This window comes from Ailuropoda melanoleuca, chromosome 15 (assembly GCF_002007445.2).
Source record: "Ailuropoda melanoleuca isolate Jingjing chromosome 15, ASM200744v2, whole genome shotgun sequence".
NCBI lineage: Eukaryota > Metazoa > Chordata > Mammalia > Carnivora > Ursidae > Ailuropoda > Ailuropoda melanoleuca.
In genome coordinates, this window is record NC_048232.1 from 26,326,618 (window position 1) to 26,352,094 (window position 25,477).

General features: G+C 45.0%; 1 protein-coding gene across 2 annotated transcripts; it reads right to left on the reverse strand.

Annotated features, from left to right (window-relative positions):
• On the reverse strand, positions 1-23,870 carry MAP3K8 (mitogen-activated protein kinase kinase kinase 8). 2 transcript variants are annotated; one of them, XM_034644244.1, is made up of 9 exons: positions 23,547-23,870; positions 20,970-21,190; positions 18,951-19,309; positions 12,271-12,438; positions 9,678-9,939; positions 8,162-8,268; positions 2,980-3,132; positions 2,093-2,339; positions 1-1,141 (listed from the first exon to the last, which is right to left on the reverse strand). In XM_034644244.1, the coding sequence occupies exons 3-9, from the start codon at positions 19,284-19,286 to the stop codon at positions 1,011-1,013; spliced, it is 1,404 nt and encodes a 467-aa protein (XP_034500135.1). In that variant the 5' UTR covers positions 19,287-19,309; positions 20,970-21,190; positions 23,547-23,870; the 3' UTR covers positions 1-1,010. The 2 variants fall into 2 exon arrangements, with proteins under 2 accessions (XP_034500135.1, XP_011223813.1); XM_011225511.3 differs by lacking the exon at positions 23,547-23,870 and adding an exon at positions 23,085-23,519.
• Positions 23,871-25,477: the final 1,607 nt, after the last annotated feature.

Genomic DNA, 25,477 nt, shown 5'->3' on the forward strand with positions numbered 1-25,477 from the left:
TTAAGGCAAAATACTGAGTTTATTCAGTTGATCTGACCAAGTATGCTGGATAAAAGTGTTGGTTTCATTTGCATGATGTAAAAACATACTTTAAGTAGGAATACTCACATATTCACAATGTTAAAAATATATGTATAGGTAAGAAAGATTCACGGAGGCATTTGATATAAACATACACAGTATGCTATTTTAATACACAAATGCTTAGAAGAAAGTAGAGTCGGAAGAGTTACAAAAGTCGCATCATCAAGAATTTAGAAACGTTTCCATTCTTCTTAAAGGTCACATTCTCATCCTTTGGGATGTACAGAAATTATGTGGTTGACACAGTTTTATCCACATTCAAAACATCATGTTTTAAATGTTTTAAGCATAGCATATACAGTACAAAATGTTTCCATAGGAACATAACAGAACCTGTCACTAGTGGCCTGCTGTCAGATGGCTCCAAAATGAAGAGCCATTTTTAAGTCACTAGTTCAGCTAAGTGCTAGAATATTCAAGTTGGTCTATTCACCCAAAATATAATGACTTTAATTTATACTAGAACCTACCTACAAAGGCTCAAGGAGTTATCCTATAATATACACCAATATATACAAAACACCTATTCTGAGTTAAATCAAGTTCCCATACTTACATCAGAACCAAGAATAATAATTTCAGGCTGAGACATTACCCTCGTGATCGGTATTTTTAACATTTTGAGCAAAGTGCACAGTGAATGGAATCAGTCACCAGAAATGATCCTTCTACGAACTCTTAACTTCCTTCGAGTCACACCACCCGAGACACGAGAACCTTTAGACCTGGGGGCTACCAGGGCAGCTTCACGAATCAAACCCATGGGAGCCATGAGGAGTCACATTCATGAGTCGTGGGAGCCCATGTCTCCAGCTAACGGATGATGGCACCGTCCACTATACAGAGCCCCGGTGCTGAGTCAGCAGAACCAGCTTCCGGGAGCCCAACGCTGAGTCTTAACTATTTAGAGCAAACGATGCCATCGATCAGCCGTATTCGAGGGTTGGTGGACCCCGTACAAGGTTGAAATAGCCAGCCAGGGCCCCGAGGTCTATGTAGAGAGAACGTTGCCGCTTTAGCATTTCAGATTCCTCAGTGCTTCCTGCGCATGATGAATCTGGAAAGGGAAACATTAAAAAAAATAAGATAAAATTAATGACCAGGTGACACGCTCAGTAATAAATACCTGTTTGTTTCTTCCGGGAAAAACAACAGCAACAACAAAAACCCTTGGCCTTAATCAAACAGCATTCAAGCTATGGTTTTATTAAAAAGCTACAGACTTGGGGTTATAGACTGTGGGCTAGTTTATGTAATATGACATAGACGAAAGGGTTCGAAAAAGAGTCAATGATGACATGAAATTAGCTACAAATTCTGGCATATTTCCCAACAGCCCAGATGGTTCTCTTTAAATACAGAAAAGTCAGACAAGAAGAGGATGAAATGCAAATAAACATTCCGGGCTTGACATCTGGGTTTGGACCTAAATGAATTAAGAATGCCACAGATTTTAGTAATAAAAATAGAAACCCTCTCCGTGCATATTCCATGGTCCTGGAATGTGTACTGACTTTCCTAAGTGGGAAAGATTCGTAGTTGGCAAAGAGATTTTAAGCAGAGGAAGACAAAAATGCAAGTTGACTTCAAACTCAATATTTTATCTGCACGGAGCCGTGCCCTGATGTCTCCAACCAAGGACCGGCGTGGCTTACCATAACCGAATGAAATAGAACCCTGTTCAGAACCAACAAGCAGGACTGCCAGGCTTGATTTGTTTTTAAAGGCAAAAGATACTCCCAGTTGCAAAAAAGCAAGTCAGAGGCAATTCTCCAGGACTGTTGTTACCCACATTTTCGCTGAAACATGTTATGACTTGCTGGTCATTTAGCCAATTTTTTTTTTAAATGCTTTTGCTAACGTTCTTGCTGAGACTTCTCAGGCAACTTATGGCACTCAAGAAGTCACTGCATCTTCTCTCCAGTGCTTTCATGAATGACGTCAGAAGTTTGAGGCAGACAGAGAAATAAGGGAGACAAGGGGCACCGCACACAGCAGGGGTCCATACCCGCGATGTTCTCAGGAAGCTCCAACTCCTTCCGGCTCAGCAGCCTCTTCCGCTCAAAGAGGGCGGAGTCCAGACTCTGACAGCGTGGCTGATCTTCTCTGGGGGGGTTCAGGGCGTCGTGTTTGAGTAGGTCTGCTGCCCTCGGGCGGTGATTGGGGTTCCTCTCCAGGGCGGCCTCCATCAGCAGTCTCATGCCAGGACTGCAATCATCTGCGATATCTTCCAACGGAGGCGCCTGCTTGTGGATCTAAAGAGACCAGCTGTCTTAGCACCAACCGTATGAAAACACACCCTCAACGGTTCAAGTGTTCTAGTGAACTAGACCTGGAAAGTCATTTGTTTCCCACTACAGGCCCTGCAGCGACTACAGTCATACCCTGATGCAAGTCTGCCTTTAATTTCCTAAGCACCCCGAGTTAAACCCATCCTTTGGGTTAAGGAAGTTCAAGGGTCACTGTGTTGTAAGGAGAAGCACTCGCTCTTTGATCTCGCAATGGTTAAATGGAAGTTGCATGTTTCATTACATCCCAGCCGGCTTGGGGATCTAGAATCTCATATCTCTTCTCCGAAAGTGTTCAAAGAACACGTACAGCTTCTTCGGCTCAGGGATTTATGGAACTCAGATCTACTAAGTGGCATTTTATGAGTCACGAATAACAGAATGGCATATAATGTATGCCCAATGCACATTTTAGCAAATTCCCACTGCAACAGCAATGCCTTCTTTGCAGGAATGGGACTTTCCTCCATGTGGGAAGAACTTTCAGCTTCGCCTCATGAGTCACTCGTTCACATCATCCCACTCGGGTGTGTTACAGGAGAGACAGCAGCTCTCCCGAGCAGGTGGACCTCCCCTGCACCCTCAGGCCTGGCTGAGCCCCACTTACTATGTACAGGTAGGAGGGATAGGCCGAGCGCGGGTAGCGCTTCACCCAAGGCGGGGTGCCCGTCTGCATATGGATGAGTGTGGCTCCCAGGCTGTAAATGTCTGCTTTGGTTGAATGACCTCTGCATAGGATCACCTCTGGGCTCATATAAATCTGAAAAGAAGCAGAAAACATCAGTCTGATTCTCTCCATTTGTCTAGGTGTCTATTTCCCTCATCCGGTTCTGGAAGTGGGCTCACCCGCCTCTACCATATTTATTGCACGTTTCAGCCCTTCAGAAGAGCATGCCCTGGCTGTGCTCCCTGAAGCTAGGGAGAGGGACACAGACACCCTTGGTGGGGGTGGTAGGCAGCTTTGGCCCCAGGTGTCCCTGCAGCCTAATGAAGAACACCGTTTTTCCACATACTGAACACACAGGTAGACCTGGCAGTCATGGGCCTGCAGCCAAGAACCCACCTGAGACACCCACTCATCAAGGTTCTGGAAGGCACCGACCAAGGCTTAATTTCTCTGTTGAAACACCAATTCCAGGTGCCTGGGTGGCTCAGTGGGTTAAGTGTCTGCCTTCAACTCAGGTCATGATCCCAGGGTTCTGGGATGGAGTCCTGCACCGGGCTCCCTGTTCAGTGGGGAGCCTGCTTCTCCCTCTGTCCCTCCCTCCGGCTCGTGTCCCTCCCTCCCGCTCGTGTGCACGTGCTCCCGCTCTCTCTCTCTTGCAAAAATAAACAAAATCTTTAAAAAAAACCACCACCAACTCCTTTCATATTTAAATGGACACTACAAATACGTGTCTTCACTTCATGTTTGTCATTAACTTGCCAAACCCCTAATTATCTGCAGTGAGAAAAGGTGGCAGAGATCCATTGGGTATTAATATCAATCACATGGGAGAGAAGCCCACTTAGAGTGTAATGTTGTAAAAGTAGTCCTAATTGGTCATTTATACAGACTACTTCTTATTTCTACCTACCACGTAGCCCAGTGACTAAATATTAAAAGCATGCTATTTTAACATCGTGTAAGTTCCTATTTGGTTTCATGCTGGAAAAGCAGGGCTAGTTTCAGAAATAGTTTCTCTAGGAAGTCTTTGCTTGTAAACTCAAAAAGAAAGAAAAAGTGAGCAACTGCTGACCAATGATCTGTATTTATGGCTGGTACAGACATAAAGTAGTTAAAATCCTAATTACCAATATTTAACATTAAGAAATGTTTATGCTGGGGCACCTGGGTGGCACAGCGGTTAAGCGTCTGCCTTCGGCTCAGGGCGTGATCCCAGCGTTATGGGATCGAGCCCCACATCAGGCTCCTCTGCTATGAGCCTGCTTCTTCCTCTCCCACTCCCCCTGCTGTGTTCCCTCTCTCGCTGGCTGTCTCTATCTCTGTCGAATAAATAAATAAAATCTTTAAAAAAAAAAAAAAGAAATGTTTATGCTGGGGCGCCTGGGTGGCACAAGCGGTTAAGCGTCTGCCTTCGGCTCAGGGCGTGATCCCGGCGTTATGGGATCGAGCCCCACAGCAGGCTCTTCTGCTATGAGCCTGCTTCTTCCTCTCCCACTCCCCCTGCTTGTGTTCCCTCTCTCGCTGGCTGTCTCTATCTCTGTTAAATAAATAAATAAAATCTTTAAAAAAAAAATGTTTATGCCATCATTTGAATAGGAGAAAGGGGTAAGTGTTCCTGGAATATATTCCAGAGTCAATAATTTAAAAAAAAAAACAAACCTGGCTTACAAAAACTGGGAAAATTTCCCAGTTTCCCCATTCTAACCAGATTCAACACCATCCTACAAGACACTTCCTGGCTGGCGTGCTTTTGCTCCCTTGCTCATTCTGTCTGTCTCACCAAACAGGCAAAACTGAGCTCCTTGCTCTCAAACATTTCCTGAAGTGAAGGCAGAGCATTTGGGTCCGACATACCTTCTTACAGAATATAATCACAAAGTTAAACAACAAAGGCAAAGGATGGATTAGTTGTCAATAGAGGATGTTTATCTCCTCCCCACCCCCTGGGCTTGCCCTCCGCAGCAAAGCTCAGGCCAAGTATTTGCTGTTGGTGTAACCCCCAGCAGCTCTGCACACAGGCTCTGCAAGGACGTGAGCAAGAGGGCAGGTGTTCAAGAACTCTTCAGGCTGGCCGACTGCAAGCATGAAGCAGGTCCAGGGGAAACCACGCAAGGCTCCCTGAGACCTGCACAGCCTCAGGCATGCGCACTGGAGCAAGGGACCCTATCTGTCCGCGGGTCAAGGCCTTCACCTCTCAACACATTTATTAGAAATGTGTTGTGTGTGTGGGCCAGGACGCGTGCATGTGATGATGACATGTTCACTTATATCAAGTAAGCCCAAACGTAGACTCAGAATAAGAACTTTTTANAGAACTTTTTTAAAAAAATCACACTATAAAAGTAATTCTAGGGGCGTGTGGGTGGGTCAGTGGGTTAAGCGTCAGACTCTTGATTTCAGCTCAGGTCATGACCTCAGGATCATGAGATCGAGCCCCATGTCAGGCTCCTGCTTGGGAGTGGAGCCTACTTAAGATTCTCCCTCTCCCTCTGCCCCTTCACCCCCACTCCCTCTTTCTCTTAAAAAAAAAAAAGTTAATTCTAATTAGCTATTTACATTCATTATTTATTCTTTCTCTGTACGATGTAATTAAAAAAACAATAGATTAAATATATACCAGATTAACCCTGTGCTTATATTTTATGGTTACAATACAATGTTCTGAATATGAACGCTGGGAGAGATCAAACACAGGGACCAGTGTTTGCCCTTGGGGGCTACACTGCAAGGATCAGAAATTATCTACAGGTATAGGCAGCAGCCCCGGGATCAAGTTCTAGAGGAAAGTAAATCTACATGGCTGACTTTGACTAACAACATCTTATCGGCTCTTTAAATAGGAAGAGTTATAACAAGCTCGCTGAAAGCTTTCAATGGTGATTTCACAACCTTGCTCATTACCAAACGTTTGACTTGTGGGCACCGTACAGATAGTAAACGCAGGCTGATTGGAAGAAAGTTTATAACTCTCAGCATCAAAGTCAGTTTAATGCTTTGTAAAAAGCAATTTACATTTGCTGAAAATAACTCAATCTAAATACTATTTAGGAATAAACACTATGTTATTATCTCATGCCCAAGCACACACTCTCTTTCTGTTAGAGAATCCCCGGGAAGGCATTTCTCTGTCCAGCCATTGCAAAATGTTCAATTTGATCACGCTGCCGGGAAGAGAAAGGTATTTTCTATCTTTAATACCATAAATAGTTTGTTTCTCAAACTGGCTCCAGGAAAAAGGGTAGAATGTCACATATCTGTACTTCTGACTAATGCCAAAATATGCTGAAACATTTTCCAAAAAAAACATTCATGAGCATTAAGTCTTATTGGATTTTGTGCCTTGGTGAAGTATTCTTAAGATCTGGGGACTAAAACATTCTTTTAAAGAAGTCTACAGTTTTCTCTTCTAAATATCATTCTGCTCAAAGACAACTGTCAAGGATCCTTCCTCAAGTCTTTTCCAGAATAACGTCAGCAATACCAGCAATTTCTTCTGCTTCCCAGGGGAGTCTTTGCTTTGAGAGAATTAAGAAAAAGCTAACACAAACGAGGTTTCAGATGATGATTATTTATCTGTTTGTTTGCCTGTTTTTGCACTGCAAAAAAAGACTGACCTGGTAATTTTTTTTTAAGACTTTATTTGAGAGAGAGAACAAGAGCACAAGGAGGGCGAGGGGCAGAGGGACAAGCAGACTCCTTGCAGTGCCCAACTTAGGACTCGATCCCAGGACCCTGAGATCATGACCTGAAACGAAGTCAGATGCTTAACCGACTGAGCCACCCAGGCGGCCTCTGACTTGGTAAACTTAAGGCAAAGGCGCACCCAAGTGCCCTCTCTCCATCTGCTGGGGGCACTTGAAGCAGAGAGAGGGCATGGGGCTGGGAGGCTCTGATAGTTAAGCATGGGTCAGGGAGGCAGCTTCCACACCCATCTACCTTCCCGGTTGCAGCTAATCCTGTGTCCATCATAATCTACTATGAACTAACCTGTTGCTTCTTTAATAATTCAGGTAAATTTAAAATAGGTCCTCTCACCAAAGAGTGGGGGTTGCTGAAATACCACCAAGGGCATAGTCCTTCTTGGCCCGGGCCAGCTCCATCCCTGATGCCCACAACATCCTGACACACAGACCTCAATAGATGCTTCTACATGAATCCACTGTTCAGCCCAATCGTGTGTATGTTAAATTAAATATATGATTTGAAAGCCCATGAATGCATTCCTCTCAATCTCATTTACATTCAGAAAAGTTTTTGGTTTGGTTTTGTTTTTGCTTCACAAACGAATTAAATATTAGAGCTAGTTTATATCTTTAAATACCATTTATTTGTGCTATTAATAAATTTGAGGTTTATTATAGGCTCTCTAGAATTAAAGATAAGCTTAAAACGCTGTTGGTCCTCAATATATATTATTAACGACTATGACAATTATGGCTATAATTGAACCAGAACAGTAATACCTAGTTATACTAAGAATATATATATATATGTGTTATACTAAGAATATATACGTTAGTTATATTAAAAAGTTACATAGTAGTTAGAATTTAGACTCCGAAAAAAATTGGTGTAAGTCTCAGATCTGTTACTAGCTGAGTAACTTTGGGCACTTTATTTTAACTTCTTCAAGCTTATTCCCTTACTGTAAATAATAGTATTTGCCTACAATAACAGTATTTACCAATCATAGGGCTGTAACAAGGATTAAATAATATAATTAATTTAAAATGCTAAAATTAGTACTTGGCATAGAGCAAGTGCTCATTAAATATGTTCCAATGATGATAACATTTGATGCAATGGTTTTCCTCCCCTTTCTTGTCCTTTCTGCAATAACACCAGAACATTTTTAAACTTTACTCTTTTTTTTTTTTTAAAGATTTTTATTTTTATTTATTCGACAGAGATAGAGACAGCCAGCGAGAAAGGGAACACAAGCAGGGGGAGTGGGAGAGGAAGAAGCAGGCTCATAGCAGAGGAGCCTGATGTGGGGCTCGATCCCATAATGCCGGGATCACGCCCTGAGCCGAAGGCAGACGCTTAACCGCTGTGCCACCCAGGCGCCCCTTAAACTTTACTCTTAAAAAGATATTGACCTTTCCTGTGGGAATAGAATTACCTCTGTTCCACGGAGGTCCTTAGGAAAATAGATATCTTCAGTCATTTGAACACTTAGGCCAAAATCCACCAAAACAGCTTTTGTAGACATGAAGACAATGTTGCTAGCTATAAAAAGAGGACATTTTTTTTTAGTATAAAATCGCCTGTATACCCATAAATAAAATAAAAACATCATCTAAAACGATGATTCCCAAATCAGAGTAGACTGAAACGTGCTCCCTACCGAGATGACTATATTATATTCAAAAGAGGAGGATAAATCTGGGTGGAAATTCAAGTAAAAATTGCTTCAGATGTGCGAAGAACGCAGCCAATGTGGGCGTAAATCGTTGCACACAATAATAACGCTCAAGGTGCAATGGCCAAGTCATGGAAGCAACCTAAGGGTCCATATGACATATGTGTATATGCATATATAATAGAATACTATTCAGCCACAAAAAAGGATGGAATTCTGACTTTAGCAGCAACATGGATGAAACCTTGAAGATCTAAGTGAAATTACTGAGATAAATCAGACAGAGAAAGATAAGTACTGTACGAATCTCACTAGTCTATGCAATCTAAAACAATTAAACTCATAGAAATAGAGAACAGATCGTGGTTGCCAGGGGCTGGGAGGTGGGGGAAATGGGTGAAGGAGGTCAAAGCGTACAAACTGCCAGTGATAAGATGAACAAGTTGGGGGGATGTAATACAGAGAATGATGACTATAGTTAACACTGCTCTGTTACATATTTGAAAGCCGCTGAGAGAGTAGATTTTAAAAGTTCTCACCACACACACACAATTATACTATGTGAGATGATGGATGTCTTAACTAACCTTATTGGGGTAACCTTTTTACAATATATACATCAGCAAATTCTTATATCGTATGCCTTAAACTTACACAATGTTATGCCATGCTCAATAACGCTGGAAAAATATAATAATGTTCACGAGCTTGACTTTCAAATTCTAAGATATAAGCATATTATTATCATGCCACTTCCCTCAAATGAAAAAGTACAATACAATTTTTTGAAAGTGAAAGTTTTGTTAGTTCAATGTAGCATTAAATATTAAGAGTTGATAGTGGGTCTTTGCTGTGCATTTCCAACCATCTCTTACTCCTAGAAAGCAGTCCCCGAAGACTTGTTTAAGGAATTATTACCAAAATGTGTTCAAAATTAAAAAGCTATTTGTTTCTCAAAAACTACGTAATGCTGTGTGTGTTTTAAAGTAAATTACTATTTTTTAGAGCATTATGAACAAGGGCATAGCCAGTATTTAATAGTCGTGCGGCCATAACCTTCCCCAAGTGGATAATCTTCCTTCCTCATGACTTCAAAAGCTTTCCTGATCCCATTTGGTGCCAAAACAAGTTTCAGGAGCACCAGGGAGGAAGGTGAAAAGCGCTCGAGGGCAGCTTTCCTCCCTGCCACCGAGGATCCTTAGACTGAAGAGAGGAGTCCATCTGCCTCCGAAGTCATCTCTGAGCCAAAAAGGTTACACATCCAAACGTAACTCACGTTTAATATCATGATGAATCACTTTCTTTGAGTGTAGAAAATCGAGTCCCTTGAGAACATGCTTTGTCACCCAAATAATTTCAAATTCTCTCATTGGTCCACAGCTCTCCAGTTTCTCTAGAACAGACCCTCCCTCGCCTGCTTCCATAAAGAGGTGCACAGTTTCACCCCAGAGCACTGCACCGTATAACTCAGCGATGTTCTCATGCCGGAAGCAGGCCTGGATTTCCACATCAGATGGCTTAAATTGATCTACTGGGATCTGGAACACAAAAACACCAGTAGTAAGATTCTAGACAAAAATATGTATGAGATAGGTCAACTCACAAACCAGAGGGCAAATAAATGCCTTCAAGGATATCTTGATCGGCATGAAATTATACTGCCAAGTTAAAATAATGTTCAAACCTGCTTTTACATTATGTCAGTGCTAGGTAAACAGTTCAAAATAAAAGAATAAGAACAAAATATAAAATATTATTTTTATCTAGAATGTAGCAATCCAACCAAAGAATTATTCACGGTTGACTCAAAAGAGAGATAACTTCCCAACTATTTCGCGTGTATGTTCTGTGGCACCTATATTTGAGGTTGTCTTTTCACTATTTCCACTTGTTGTGAAATAATATGTCTTTGGACCCACAGCTCATGCTCTGGCAATGCATTTAAAATCAAAAGTCATTAATAAAGAAAAAGGGAGATCTTTCAGTGCAGAGAGAGATGGGAAGTCTCCAAAATACAGTGTCAGAGGAAGAAAGCAAGGTGTGGACGTACATGCATTATGCTCCCATTTGCAAAAATCTCTGAAGCCATACATAACACATGTGCATAGAAATTTTCTGGAAAGATGCAAAAGAACTCATTCACAGTAGTTGCCTCAAGGAAAGGGATCTCATTCTTCAATCTACAGTGTTTTGAATCTGCTGGGGGTTGTGAATCATCTTTCATGGTTTTCTTTATAAGAAAAAAATACAGCTCAAAAATTAAATGTAAGTAGTGTAAGGAAAACAAACCTGCAAGGCTATTTTTTCATGCCTTTCGTGATGAAACTGCAAAATAGGACATTTGGGTTCCAAGATCTTTCCAAAATGTCACTGGATTCTTTTACGGGAACTAGAACGAGTCTCTTCTAAATGCAAGCTCCAAATGGCTTATTATAATATCTCCTTGTTTTCTTTCGATAACAGATACTCTAGCAAATCTTTATGAAGGAACAAATGAGGCCAATATATTGTTGATCTTTTAATTACAATAAGATAGACTAAGGCCACATTCAGCAAATCAAAAGGGAGTTTCTTTTATTGCATTTTAAAAAACTTTTACAGTAAAACAGACATACCAAAAAGCGTAAAACTGGTTACCTATCAAACTCAATGTATTTTCAACCAAACACATCCATGTCACCACCATCTAGATCAACAAACAGAACTCTACCAGCCCTCCAGAAACCCCTTCCTGACCTCTGCCAGTCACGGCCCCTCAAGGGCACCCACTGTCCTGACTTCCAATGGCATGGATTTGTTTAGCCTATTTTTGGCCTGTATATAAGTGGAATCTCATAGCATAGATCTTGCTTGGGATCTGGCTGTCCCGGCTTAACGTAGGGTGATGAGATTAACCCACATTATTACAGCTGTAAACCATCTGTTCTCGTCACTGTACGGTATCCCACTATATAAATATACTACACTGTAACATCTGGAGAATTTCCAGTGTGGGCCTATTACAAATAGTGCTATGATGAACAGTCTAGTCCATAGCTTTTGGTGAGCACGCGTACATGCCTCTTGGGTGTGTGCCCATAGGAGTGGAATTGCTGGGTCATAGGGTGTGTTCGTGTCCGGCTTGGGAAGATACTGTCAGACAGTCTTCCAAAGCAGGCGCACCTCAGTAATGGCTACTTAATAAGAAGAGATGGGGTCTTTGCAATAATTGGTCTATTTACATCCAATCCTTTAATCTACAGTCTTGCGAAGCCTTGCAGCTTTCCCAGCTTCGGCTTTCCTGCATGGCTCCCTCCCCAGTGGGTGGGGTTAGCTTTATTTTTTTTTTTTTAAGATTTTATTTATTTATTTGAGAGAGAGAGAGAGAGAGAGAGAGCGAGAGGGAGCACAAGCAGGGTAAAGGGCAGAGGGAGAAGCAGACTCCCCAACTGAGCAGGGAGCTCAATGCGGACTTGGGACTCGATCCCGGGACCCTGGGATCATGACCTGGGAACCGCCTGAGCCACCCAGGAGCCCTCCAGTGGGTGGGATTAAAGGAGCAGCACACAGAGTTGCTCCTGCAGGAGGGCTCCCCTCCACTCCCCCCTACTACAGGAGGGATGATGTTATCCAAGCTCCTGCTACAGAGGCCAGCAGCATTTTCTTTTTTATCAAGGCAAACTAGATTAAAACCAACTATGCACTTAAACAGACTGAGGGGCTGAGCAGCCCCAGGGAGCAAGCAAAAAAAAAAAAAAGGATGTTTTTGGACAGGGCGCCCTTCCATAAGATCCAGTCAAATGGTAACAATCTTTGAGTCAAGCAAGCAAGCAAGAGCCACAATGTCAAACATACATATGGTGTGGGATGCCTGGTTATGAAGTACATACCAATTTACACGCCATTCTTTTCTTAGTCTTTATATCTTGTGCTAAGTACACTTTTCCAAAGGCCCCCCGAGGTATGAAATCAGAGCCGATATTCCTATAAGTCAGCTTCCAAGGGATGAGGAGAACATCAGAGTCTATTTGATAGCGCCCATTCTGGGGAGTGATTACCTACAACAAAACAAACAGGCAGGAGGGTGAGAATTTCAGCAAACTCCTTTTCTGAGACACACCTTTAGAAACTGGTTACTTTAGATTGCATTCCTACACGCAGTGTTTGAACTGAATGTCTCTGTTGTGTAATCCTAACAGTGTAGGGAGACTATATTTAGAGCTTCAGCAAGCCAGAGAAAGCATGTAACAGAAACACGTCCCTGGTCAGACCTGATCGTATTTCCACCTCCTGGTGAGTAATTAATTGTCAAAATTTTAAAAATTATTTATCTAAGGGAGCATGACTACTGTGACTGAAAGGCTGAAAATAAAGATTGCACAAATATAAACCGTGCCTGCAAGTTGACTTGTTTCCAATTAAAATGTGCTAACCTGTTAGTCCGCATAGCTATTACTCACACATGACACATACAGAGAGAGAGCGTGGAAATAGACTGATGATCATAGAGGATTCTGGAAAACAATGTGTTATGCCAGAGCTATGAGTTGACAGTCCTGCATAAATAAAGGAAGGGGCAGAATTATTTCTCATCTACCTGCTCACTTAATATTTACTGAGTGCATAAAAAGCACCAGGCACCGTGTTTGGTGCCCAGGAGGGCAGCTATGAACAAGGGACAGATGACCCTTAACCTCCGAGAGCTCCCGAACAGGCCTATACTTGGAAAAAGAGGCTTCAAAACCAGTAGACCCAAAAATGAAAAGAGATAATATCCTGGTAGCAGTGTGGGGGCTTTTGTCCAAACTCAACAAACCGGACATTTAAGGTCTGTGCATTTCACTGCATATAAAGTATATTTCAATTTTAAAAGAGTAAAAAAAAAATTAAAAGGAGGAATAATTATAAGGATAAATATGAAAATAAATTAATAAGATATGTTATTATGAGTTATGACCTGGAGCACATGCCTAAAAAATGTTTAAAATTCTTTTAAAATTTTTAAAAATTTCAAAATTACAAGTTTTTCCTCCATGTAATTAGCAATACTACGACTTTCAATTATGAATTCGAAACTGTGAAAATATCCAAGTGACATTAAGTTATTTCAAGCGCAGCAGAGGCTGAAGGGGAATGCGGAGCACATGGGAGAAGAATGAACACCTGATTCATCGGCAGGTGCATGGGCCCCTCACCAGGCCACTGCCACGGGAATAGTTTTAATAGTCCCAGGGTTATTCACTCAGGCCCCATTACTGCTCATCTTAGCTGTACCCCACAAACAGATGCATGTGCTCTTAGTCAGGGAACGAAGAGGAGGACAACGCCAATCCTTAGAGATGTGAAGTCACTAAATTTAAAATGGGGTATTTACCGAGCGCTGCCCCGAGCCAGCTCCCGCGTGGAGCCCTAGCAGGAAAACGAGGAAGCACCACAGCCCAGGGTCTTGCCTTGTTTGAAATATGACCTCCTTTCAAGAAGTGTGTCACCTCAGGTTACTGGAGGCCTCTTTTTACAGCATGCTAAGAACGTGATAAATGTAGTTGCTTGCCACATTTAGAAGCATGCCCACGGCGCTCAACTGTACATGCTCATGGCCTCTTTCTTGTTCATAAGTGTTTACGTTTCCCATCTCACCGCGGCCCCAGCTATCCACTCAGAGTTTCATTCATGCAAGTTTTACTTTTTCCAGCTCCATCTGTGATAGCCCGATTCGATCCAAGGGATGAAGAAGCGTCATGACAGCCGTACTTGGAGTGCTAATTGTAAGGCAGGCACTGTGCTCAGCTCTCATCAAGATCTCCCAGCCACCCCGGGAGGTAAGTACTATTTTTTATCTCCACTCTACAGACGAGGAAACTGGTTGGAAAAGGTTAAANCAGCCGTACTTGGAGTGCTAATTGTAAGGCAGGCACTGTGCTCAGCTCTCATCAAGATCTCCCAGCCACCCCAGGAGGTAAGTACTATTTTTATCTCCACTCTACAGACGAGGAAACTGGTTGGAAAAGGTTAAATAACTCACTAGGCAATGACAGAGTCAGGATTCGAACTCAGGTCTCTCTGACCCCAAAGCCATAGCTCCTGCGTGCCTTCTATCTTCCAGAAGACTGGAATTAAAGCTCAGCCAGCCTCAAAAGCCAGCTGCTAAAAGCCTACATTTACACGTCACTGAGCACCTCAGCCTTCGCCTCTTTAGACGGAATGCCGCAAGTTCCTTCATCCCTGTCTTAGATGCGCCCGTGTTCCGAANGCCTTCTATCTTCCAGAAGACTGGAATTAAAGCTCAGCCAGCCTCAAAAGCCAGCTGCTAAAAGCCTACATTAACACGTCACTGAGCACCTCAGCCTTCGCCTCTTTAGACGGAATGCTGCAAGTTCCTTCATCCCTGTCTTAGATGCGCCCATGTTCCAGGACCGTGCTCTGAAGGGCAGGTTTTCCTTTGACGATAGGCCCGGACACATGCAGTGTGATATGTGAGCACAGACTAGTCAGCACTTCTGCAAAGTCCCCGGGTCTTCCCCTGGCCCCAGACCTTCCCTCTTTGGGTTTGCAATGGGGTTTTTTTCCCCCTTCTTCTTCATTTAGGGGCCCTACCAAATAATCCTATAGAACTCTTTGCTGCTCGTGTCTGCCAATTCTTCGGCTTAACCAAAGCCACCATCAGGTGCAGATGTTACAAACATGCTTTTGATTTCCTTCTCCAGATTAGTGACACTAAACAATGCTGGGCCAAGCAGCAGGCCTTGAGAAAAATTCTTAGGTACTTTAATAGGAATAAATTCCATAAGGAACCTGTACGATATGGCTGCTAGGACACAAATACAACCCTGGGCTACACCAAGAGGCGTATTATCTAGAACAAAGGCAAAAGTGGCTCTTTCCTACTCTGCTGGTCACACAACAAATGGGTTGCCATGTTCAAGTTCGGGGCTGTAAGGCAGGCACTGACCCGGGGTTGAGTTCAGAGGGATGCAGCCCAGGTTGAGGACGAAAGTTAACCCTCCAGTAAGTGACAAGTAGCAGACACAATGAGAAGTGTTTGTGACAGAAGTGAGAAGATGTGAGGAAACTGTAAGTTTTAAAATATTGGAAAGACCATCCTAAGGAAGGAGAGAAACAATTGTTTATAACAACAACTACCACAACGGCTTGCATTCTTTCAACACTTACTCTGCGTAAACAGGTCCTGTGCATTCATTATTTGTCCCACACAACAGCCCCACGGACCGAGGGCTACGATGTGACCCATTTTACAGATGAGTAAACTGAGCCACGCAGGAGTGACTAGCCCAAAGTCACACAGATAATCCAGCCCAGAGCTGAGGCACTGTAATTCATGGGCCTGCATCCTCACACTATCAACATTCATACCTTTTTTTATGGCCAAAAAGTAGGACTAGGGCTAAAAAGAGTCAGAGATAGATTTTTGTGCAATACAAAGGAGGACTTTCCTACAATCAGAATTGGCTAAATATGAAATTAAGTGCCCCAGTATGTGATAAACTCTTTGTCACAGGAGATTTTCAGGCACAGACCAAAATGACCCAACAGTTATTGGATATGATGGTCAGGGTGATGTAAGCATCAGGCAGAGGGCTTGACTCAAGTATCTTTAAGGGTTTTCCAGCCCTGAGAAGCCAGGACTCCATGACTAATCCCTGAGGAACAGCATTCCCACATCTCACACCCATATCTATGAGTGAGCCCTTTGGGGCCCTTCGGCTTCCCATCTAATCACCAATGAGTTCGGTGTTTGCAACCCGTTTTTGGTTATTCATTCCCCACTCAGGTTATGAATTGGTCTAGAGCACAAACAACTCACAGCACTCTCATTACCAAGCAACGCCTAGGTTGGTCTCCTACAGTTTCTTCCCCAGGTCCTGCTGGATGTTGGTAGCATCTTTACCAAATACTGGTTTTCAAAAAAGAGCACACATTGGCATACACGTGCAGACCAACATTTTACATGCCTATGCTGCGGGATAGCTTTGTAATTCCCGATTCTCCGCCCTGACTAATTAACTCCACGGGCTTTATGGTTGTTGGCTGCCAGGAACACACCACGTCTCTATGCCCCAGGGCCTTTGGACATGCTATTCTCTTCATCTGGAACACTCTCCACTCTCCATCCCCTTTATCTGGCAGACTCCAACTCAAGAGCTTAGGCATCAGTTCCTTTTAGAAGCCTCTCTGGCAGTCTCTCTTCCCTTGTGCCCACGTGAGGTGCCCTGTCTGAGCAGCCCCACACCAATCAGGGTGTAGTGGTATTGGGAAGTAGCACAACGCATTCTAATTGCCTGTTTACTTGCCTCGGGCCTTCACCAGGCAGGAAGCTACCAGAGAACCCAGACTCTTCCAGGCTGGACCCGCAGCACCTGGAAAAGGACGTGATGCACTGTCGGTATCTGACGTCTGTCTAGCAAGTGAATGGATGAATACTTGAATGAAGGCATTTGGTCCCTGTGTAGATGCACTTTATAGATCAATTTCACCTTGGAACCAGTCTGTCCGTCTGGTAGATAATGAGCGATCATTTTTTTAAAGCAGAGAAACAGACAGCAGCAAATGAAGCCCAGAATGGAAACGTTTTGATAGGGTCTTAGGGGGAGGGCCACAGGGAAGACAAAGGTCTCGAACACAGGGTGGTTCCAAGGAGAGCACCACGTGAGGATGAACGGGAGCCAAAAGCAGACCGTGCCTCCTTCATCCTCTTGTCTCGGCCTGCCAAAGATCAAGCGTGGCAAGTCATGACTTCTACGCCATTATTTATAAAGCGCGGACCTGGCATAGGTTACTAGCAGTCATAGGAGGTATCCGATTCTTAAGCTTAGTGACAGAAAGTCAACCGCAGCCTCGAGAGTCATAACCACTGGGATGATTTGCCCGGTGAGGCATGGTCTGCATTCCTGCGGATTTTGAGGTTCTCCTGTTATTCCGCTCTGGTTTTAAACCTTCTTGCTTTATATTCTTGATCATTCTTAAATTAAAAATCTTCTTGAGTTTTAAAGATCCCTGCTTTTATGATATGTCCTGTTCTTAAATCTTCTCTTGAACGTTCACTTATAGAGCACAGACTCCGTGGCGGGGACTGACAACTTTTTACTTCCAGCCTTTGCTGATAAAATTTCCACTTCCTTGTGATATCTTTGTTTCTCTCCTTTTCTGCATTGGCTTTTTTTTCCCTACTCCAAAACCTTTAGGAAGCTATTTCTTTGTATTCTTTATAATTTTCCTGAACTCTCTTCTGCACATTCCCAATAAAGTTCTATGGCCCATCTCTCATCAGTCTGATGGGGCAGGGGAAATGTACATGAGTTTCTACATATTTACAAGCAAAAATATTTTGTTTACCTGCACTGGTTCCTTTAAAATACTCATTTTAACAAATACATATGTGAAAAAAAAAAAGAAAGAAAAATACATAAATAATTGTTTCTCATTATAGATCATTTTTAACCAGAGCTCTCCAGCTCTATTTCAGTTAAATAAATCAGGTAGTGCTTCTAGTTCAATATTACTTCCATGTATAAGAAGAAATAATATTCTCCACGTAAAGTACTTTGTCAACTATTAAACACAGTTTGGTATATCCAGACCAAAGCAAGTCATGCAACTATGCAAAATGTAATCTTGCTCCAAACTGAGCTAGGGCTAAACACGACTGGCTTCTAACAAAACAATTTACCACATAGCTGACCTAAATTACTGTGTTGTTTTCAATTGAATGAATGTACGAAGTAAAAAAAAAAAAATTAAGGCTTTGTCCAGACTCTAATCATTCAACACTGACCCTCCCCCTGCATTAGCCATTTTGCCACATAGCTGCATCAAAGGAAAAGGGGTCACTTTCATCAATATGTACATTTTGCAAGTTACTCCCTCCTCCTTTGCAAAATGTCCTTTTTAAAAAATTAGATGACCCCTAGCCAACGCCTACATTCACCTCTAACACATTAAGACTCCCAGAATCCCAGGCACACCCAACACATCATCTGATCAACTACTGTGACAACGTGTTGTCACAATATTTTGGATTATTTGCATACTTGGTATGACTAAGGAAATATCTCATTTGTCATTCATACTTTGCAATTAAAGAGAGTGAATCTGTGCATAGCTATTTATTGCCTGCAAACTACATTTCTGCAAGAACTTTAGTTCACCAGCATTATTATTGTGACATTCTAAGACGTGACAACAGAGGAGCAAAAAATCCAGCTTTCAAAAACATTGATCAAAGATACAGTATTCCCCTCTCAGACAAAGGATTCTCATTAAGTCTTCTTCTGCCTACCTGCTGTATGAATTTTGTGATGAATCGTTAAGTTAAAAGACACTCTTCTTAATTACCTATTTGTACGACTGTCACTGACATATGGAAAACATTCTTTAAGTGGAATTTTGAATGAAGACCTTTTTTGCATCTTTAACATGGAGGCGATTCTCACAGATAGTACATTTTTAAAAGTCGTACCTGGTAGCCAGTCTAAAGCAAGTTTAACTACATTACACGAAGCTATAAGAATAAAGCTGAACACACAGCAGTCAACTGATGAGGAAAAAAACATACCATATTTAATAAAATCCCAGATTCCTGAGGTCGGTGTCCATAAAAATGCTTGGCGGTGTTGGATATGTGGTTTGCAAAGGCAAGCAAATCGTCGACAGTTCCATATCTCACCGAGGACAACCACGGCACCTCTTGGCCACTGAGCAGCAGAGATTCTGAACGCTCCTCATTTTGATTACTGCCTTGACACATGGTCATTAGACTGGGTTCATAAACCGCTGGCTCCTCACTTGTGTAAAGATTTTCCATAATGTCTATTACATCGGACACATTCAAGTGTTTAATTAATAAATCGATCTCTTCTTTATTGTCACTTCCAGTGCTCATGTACTCCATCACTGTTAGGCTTTCTAGAGAGTCTGCAACAGAAAAGACGAACCCTTCATTCCCATATTTGTATTTGCCCTTAAGATCAATGGGAAACTGACATCAAAGGATTGGGAACAGGCTTCCTTATGCCTCGGTTTATAAAGTGAGGGCTCTGTGTCAATAGTGTGTGTAAATTCAAGTTGACAGATGGTGAAGAAAGTCACCTTAGATAACCTTTAGTCCGGCAGTTCACTTTGCAGAAGGGAAACTTGAGCTCCCGGGAGCTTACTCCTTACTCACTCACTGAGCTGGTGGCATCAGCTACAGCCACTGCAAACAAACTTTCACTAAACATAAACACGAGTAAGACCAGCTCAGAATTCTGAGCAGCTGAGGCTCCTGGCCCTTGACAGCTTCCAACCTTCCTGCTCCCCCAAGGGGGCAACCCTCCCCACACAGACCTCTGTGGCTTCCATGCCATGGGTGATTTTAAAGAAAAAGAACTATTTATTGGGGCGCCTGCGTGGCTCAGTTAAGCGTCTGCCTTCAGCTCAGGTCATGATCTTGGGGTCCTGGGATGGAGCCCCCCAGGTCAGGCTCCCTGCTCAGTGGGGACTCTGCTGCTCCCTTTCCCTCTGCCCCTCCCCACTGCTCGTGCTCTCTCTCAAATAAGTAAACAAAATCTTTTAAAAAAACTTTTTTTAAAAATAAAGAAAAAGAACTGTTTTATCAAATTCAAGCGCTAACTGGGCAAATAAGATTCAGGCCCTGGAGCCAAAAGCCTCTAAAATGGATTGGATTCTAAGCAAACTGATGATGATAGGTCAAGTTTCAGGAATAATTCTGATGCAAATTAAGTTAAACAGCTCCTTTAGACTGGGGACCACAAGCCTCAAATCCTCCTGCCGGTGACCTATGAGAAAGGGGAAGATTCTTTCAGCCTGTGAATCAGCTGTCTCCTCTTGAGACCAGAATACTTTAATAGTACAAAACATGTCTCTCAGTGACCCAAGAAAGTTAAGCTAATATTTAGATCAGTCACCTCTAGAAGTTGTGGTATCACGAAGAGGCCAAGACAGCCAAAGCTATCCTAAGCAAGACATGGGTAAGGCCAGCTAACCTAACTCTGTAAATGAGAAAAAGAAGGTAAACCCAGGGTAAAAACTGACACTGTTGTTCAGGATTTTAGGACAATCCCATTCCAGAGGATTCTAAGAGAATTCGGAGGCATGAATGTCTGCTTAAACTACTGTGTTCCTGAAAGCCTCTCTGAGAGATGTTTCTGGTTCTTGAAAGCACAAACCTTTAATGCCTTCAACACTCAGGGCTAAAAAGCCAGGGGCCTCCATCTAACTGGAGCTCAAGCGCAAAGCTCGGGGAAGTGTTCCACCTGCGGGTGGGGGAGGGGTGCCCACCTGAGGCTCCCGATTACCACTCCACCTTTGGGATTTGAGCCATTTCACCTGAGAAAAGTCCAAGGCAATCTAGCGACGCTGGGCACTCACTTGAGGACCATTTTCCGACGTACAAGCCGTGTGGGCAGGAAGCATGCTATCTGGAATCCTGCAGTCTGATATTCCACCCGACTCAGGCTGCTTGGGCTGGACTCCCAGCCCCTGGTTCACTGCCTCCAGCATCCTGGGCAGGCACCTTACCCACTCTGCACCCCTACTTCCCCTCTCTGTAAAATGGAAGCATGACAGCACCTACCTCATAGGGCGGTTGTGAGGTTTAAAGAAGTTCGGATGCGTACGTGTCTGGTGGAAGGTTGAAAAGCTCTGCCATCCGTCGTTGCTGGTGTGTGCACAAAACAGAAGCACTGTCACACTCCTGGCTTTGCGGCTATTGCTCAGGTCTCCTTTCTCAGCTGCAAATGGGACATGGCTACCTGTTCCCTGGGCTTCTTCGCAGTAAAGTTTTAAAGGCTGCTTCTAGAATGAGAGACAAAGACAAAAAGGCAAAAACCTCTGATAGCCTTTGATAGCTGTTAACCACAGTCACATCTAGACAGCAAAGGAAGTGCCCTTCACAGGTCTCTAGTATCTTCGAGGGAGACTCTGATTCAGCCTCCTGGAGTCTTGAGTTAGGAAAGGAATCTCTTAGGTTCAGGGAGGAACATTCAACTCTGATTTCATTGGGCCCTTCAGTTGCAGTTTCTGCTTGTAGAATTTACTGAGAACAGGAAGTTAAAACAAAACCAGCCTGATGGAGGACCCCACTGGCTGAAAAGTTCCAAGGCTCCAGGGACTCAGCTAATGGCTGGCTGGAGAGAAAATAAAGTTCCCAGGAGTAACATGACTCAAGAAAGAAAGAAAAAAAGTCCACACAGTTTACAAGTCAGTCAGCTGATCCAGAGAGGAAAGACAGGTTTTGATTTTAAGTTCTGCAGAAAGTCTGGAACATTTATAGGAGAAGCTTAAGAGGTCTGAACACACACACACACACACACACACACCGAAGTTAGGTACTAAGGGAGAGGGGGAGGGAGGGAGGAGGAGAAGGAAGAGGGAGGGAGGCAGGCAGAGAAGGTGGGGGAGTGTAGGACACTGATGCCAGGGATAATTCCTTAGCAACAGCAGGGCTCCTGTCACACAAATCAGTACACCCCGGCAACCCTGATGACCAGTCAGCCTGCTAAACGTCCCTGCAAAAAACCTCAGCATTTTCAGCCCTTCATTAAGCAGACAATATGCTAGTGATTTCTGAGTTATACAGCTCAGTAGCCAGCCAGGAAAACCGTGATTGTGAAGATATTCAACTTTACCAATAAAGACCCTTCCCCGCTTAATTTACAATTAAAATCCTCATAAAATCCCCACTTGTCAATGGAGTAGACAATTACAACCATCTTAGAAATGAAGAAATGGGAAGATACTGTCAAAATGATTTGCTTCGAGTTATTTCAGAGATCAGCAATAAAACCAAGAGGAAACCCTATTCCTGTTCATTAATGTTCACTCTTGGCTACTTCCATTTACATAAACAAAAGCGGAGAAATTCCTAGCAAGTGTGAAAGAAAAAAGGCCAAGATTATAGAAATAAACCTCTGCCTAACAAAGGATAATTATACCTTTGGTTACTTCCCATTTCAAAGATTTTCTGCCAAAACAGTACGTTGCCCCTCAGGGCATATCTCTTATTATATTTTTTTCTCCAAAAGCCACAGAATTACACATTCTAGCTGTATAGCAGCATGTCACTCTGCTTCAAGACCTCTAAGCACCTCAACTATTCAATTTTCCTTATAAGAAAAAGTCCTTAAGGGCCAGCTGCCAGAGGTACTGCATACAAGCCTCAATCCATCAGAGAGTGGGGGGCGGCTGCTGGATTCAGATTATATTCTACTTGGCAAATACAGAGACACAGGCCACAGATACCTAAGGCAGGTGCAGTAGTGTTTCTTTCCCTCTTTTTCATTAGGAGTTCTTTATTCCGTGCCAAAAATGTCTTTCCAAAAGTGAAATAGCCGTCTTTCTTAAAGACAGCTCCTGGCCTTCCTTGTTAACTTCTGGGGCAATCCCTGCGCACGCCGTTCTTCTGTCTAAGCGTCGTTCTCCGCCCAGAACTAGAAGAATTTCGGAGTCCTGATATCGCATTACGACCGGGAAACATCCGTGAAATAACCTTCTCCCCCCCGCCCCCCGGCATTCTTTCTCAGACCGAAAGCCCAGCATTCACGTTCTGCTGTAACGACCCTTTAGTCACAGAATAGCGTCCGGGTTACATAAGCATGAAATTAAGTTTCAGCTATTCAAAAGGTTCTCTGCTCCGCCAACCGCCGCCCCCACTCCCCTCCTCCTATTCTTTGAAACCGGGAAAACCTACCAGGACTTGTAAATTATAAAAGCCCCCAGGATTTGGGCGGGCAGCAGCCGGGTCCGCAGCCTCCGAGGCGCGGTCACCGGCGTCGGCGAGAAGAGTGCAGCAGGCCGGGCGGTGTGTGCGGCGGGAGGCGCGGTGACAGCGGGTCTCTGTGTCCCCGCGCACTGCCCAGACCGGCACTGCTCGCGCGTTAGGGATCCGGGAAGGAGGAGGAAGGGGGAGGAGTCGGAGTCTGCACCCCGTGAGACCCTTGCGCAAGGTGCTTTCCAGCTGTGCCGGCTGCAGTCGCTAAGCGCGCGAACCACGGAAGCGCAGCAGCGCGGGAGGCGGACACGCCCCCACCTCCCAGAGCCCGGGAGTTCGCCCCTCTGCCCCGGGAGCCCGCGCTTCAGGGTGGGGACCGTCGGGGCACGCTGGAGGGCTGCGATCACAAAGACACCCAGAAGCCCGCGAACGGAGGGTTACCTGGCGGGCGGAGCGCTGCAGCCGCGGCCCCCGGACGGCTCGGTGGGCCCTTAGTGGCCCACCCCCTCCAGAGTCGAGCGCGCCGGGACAGCGAGGTCCGGCAGCAGCGGAAGCTGGAGACAGGGAGACCGATCCCGGAGCGCGGCGCGTCGTCCCGACCCGAGTGCACCAGTGAGCGTGGGGCCTCCAGCCCAGGCCGCCCTCGTCGGTCCCTGACTCACGGCGTCTGAGCCGGCCGAGGGGCGGCGCAGCGGACGCCAGCCGCCGCCTCCCCGCCTTTTCCATTTCCCCTTTCACTCCGTAAACAGAAAGGCACTGCCGCGTTGCGGGGAAGCCGGAGCCCCCGCTCTGGGAAATTCCGTCCTCCCGCCCCCCCCCGTTTGTCCTCGGGGCGCCCGGGCGGAGCGGAAGGCGGGACCAGGGAGGAGCGGGGCGGGGCGCCCGCGGAGCACTGGAGTTGGGACTCGCCACGCCACCTGAGGGGCCCCGGGAGAGCAGCCACGGCTCCGGTCCAGGGCCTGGGACACCTAGGGATTTCCCTCGGACCCGGGACCCGACAAGCTGGTGCTGTAAGGCGCCCCGCGACCGCGCCTCCACACCCCTTCCTAGTCCGGGAAAGAAGATCGTGTTCCCTAACGGGCTGGCGCCCTCCGCGCTACTCCGATGTCCCAGGCCGCGCCGGCCACGGCGGGCGGCCCTGGCCCTTTCCTTCGCCCACCCCCAAGCCCCGGAGGACCGAGGCGCAGTGGGCTTCTGGCCCTCTCTCAGAACCGCGTCTGTGCACCCGACGGCGGGTAGCGCGGTTCTCCCCGCCAGGCTTCGGGTCACGTCCACACACAGGGAGTGCCAGGATCCGTGGTCCGCACGCATGGCCTCCCGCACGGTTCGGGAGAGGTTGCCGCAAGGTGGGCCAGAACCTGGCGGTGTAGCACCTGGAGAGGGGCCGGTGCACTCCGCTAGCAAAACTTGGTTTTGTTCCCTGCAGTCTTTTCTTAGAACGGGTTATTTGGCGGCGCCGTCCCATTACGAAATTTTCCTGTACTGATAGCCCCCTCCTACCCCGGCTGCGGGTCTGGGGTTTTCTGTACAGCTTGGGGAGATCAAAGTTTGTTCATAGTATTCTTCCTGGTTGAGTGGAAATTGTTTCCTCCAGGTGAATCAGGAAGCGAGTTCTAGGGAAAATAGCTCCTCTGTACATGAAATACACTCTGCTGGGCATTCCCAATACCTGAGTCTCAACTTACCACCCCCCTCGCCCCTCCATACTTCCCTAGTACCAAGCACCTACTATAAGCCAGACATTTTTGCAAGGCAGCCCGGAAAAAGAGAATGTAAGGTAGATATTCTCTGGGTCTTACCGACCCAGACGTTGGGTGTCCCAGGTAGAGCCCGCATGCAAACTCCCCACGACGCTGAGTCTGCGCCCTGTCCTTTCCAGTACCCTCATTCTACCCCTGCGGTTCCAAAACTGCATCGGACCCGCTCTAGAGCTTTACACGTTTCTTCTGTGGAAAGTGAGTTGCTGTTCCTATCCAGAGGAGTCATGAAAATTGCTGATGGACCTAGGCTAGTTTAGATGAGAAGGAAACCTTGACTCCTCTATCTTCTTTGTGCTTCCGGTCAGGCGGGGATGAAGCTGAAAAAAGTGATTGACAAGTAGCTGAGCCCATCAGTAAAAGTGAGCCTAAATAGCAAATAGAAAGGCCAAGGCTGTCTGACTGTGTCCGCACTAAATCACCCCCCCCCTTATTTTAGTTCCCGGAGTGCTGTGACATGAATAATGCGGAGTACGTGCCAACCCCCGGAACCGTCCCGGTGGTCTCGGGCGGTGAAGGGGTGCCCAGCGGCTGGGAGGAGAAGCCCTTCTGGGCGCGCCTGGACTTTTCTGGTCTTGGGGGGAGGGACTAACTTTGCCGCTCTGATTGGGGAGG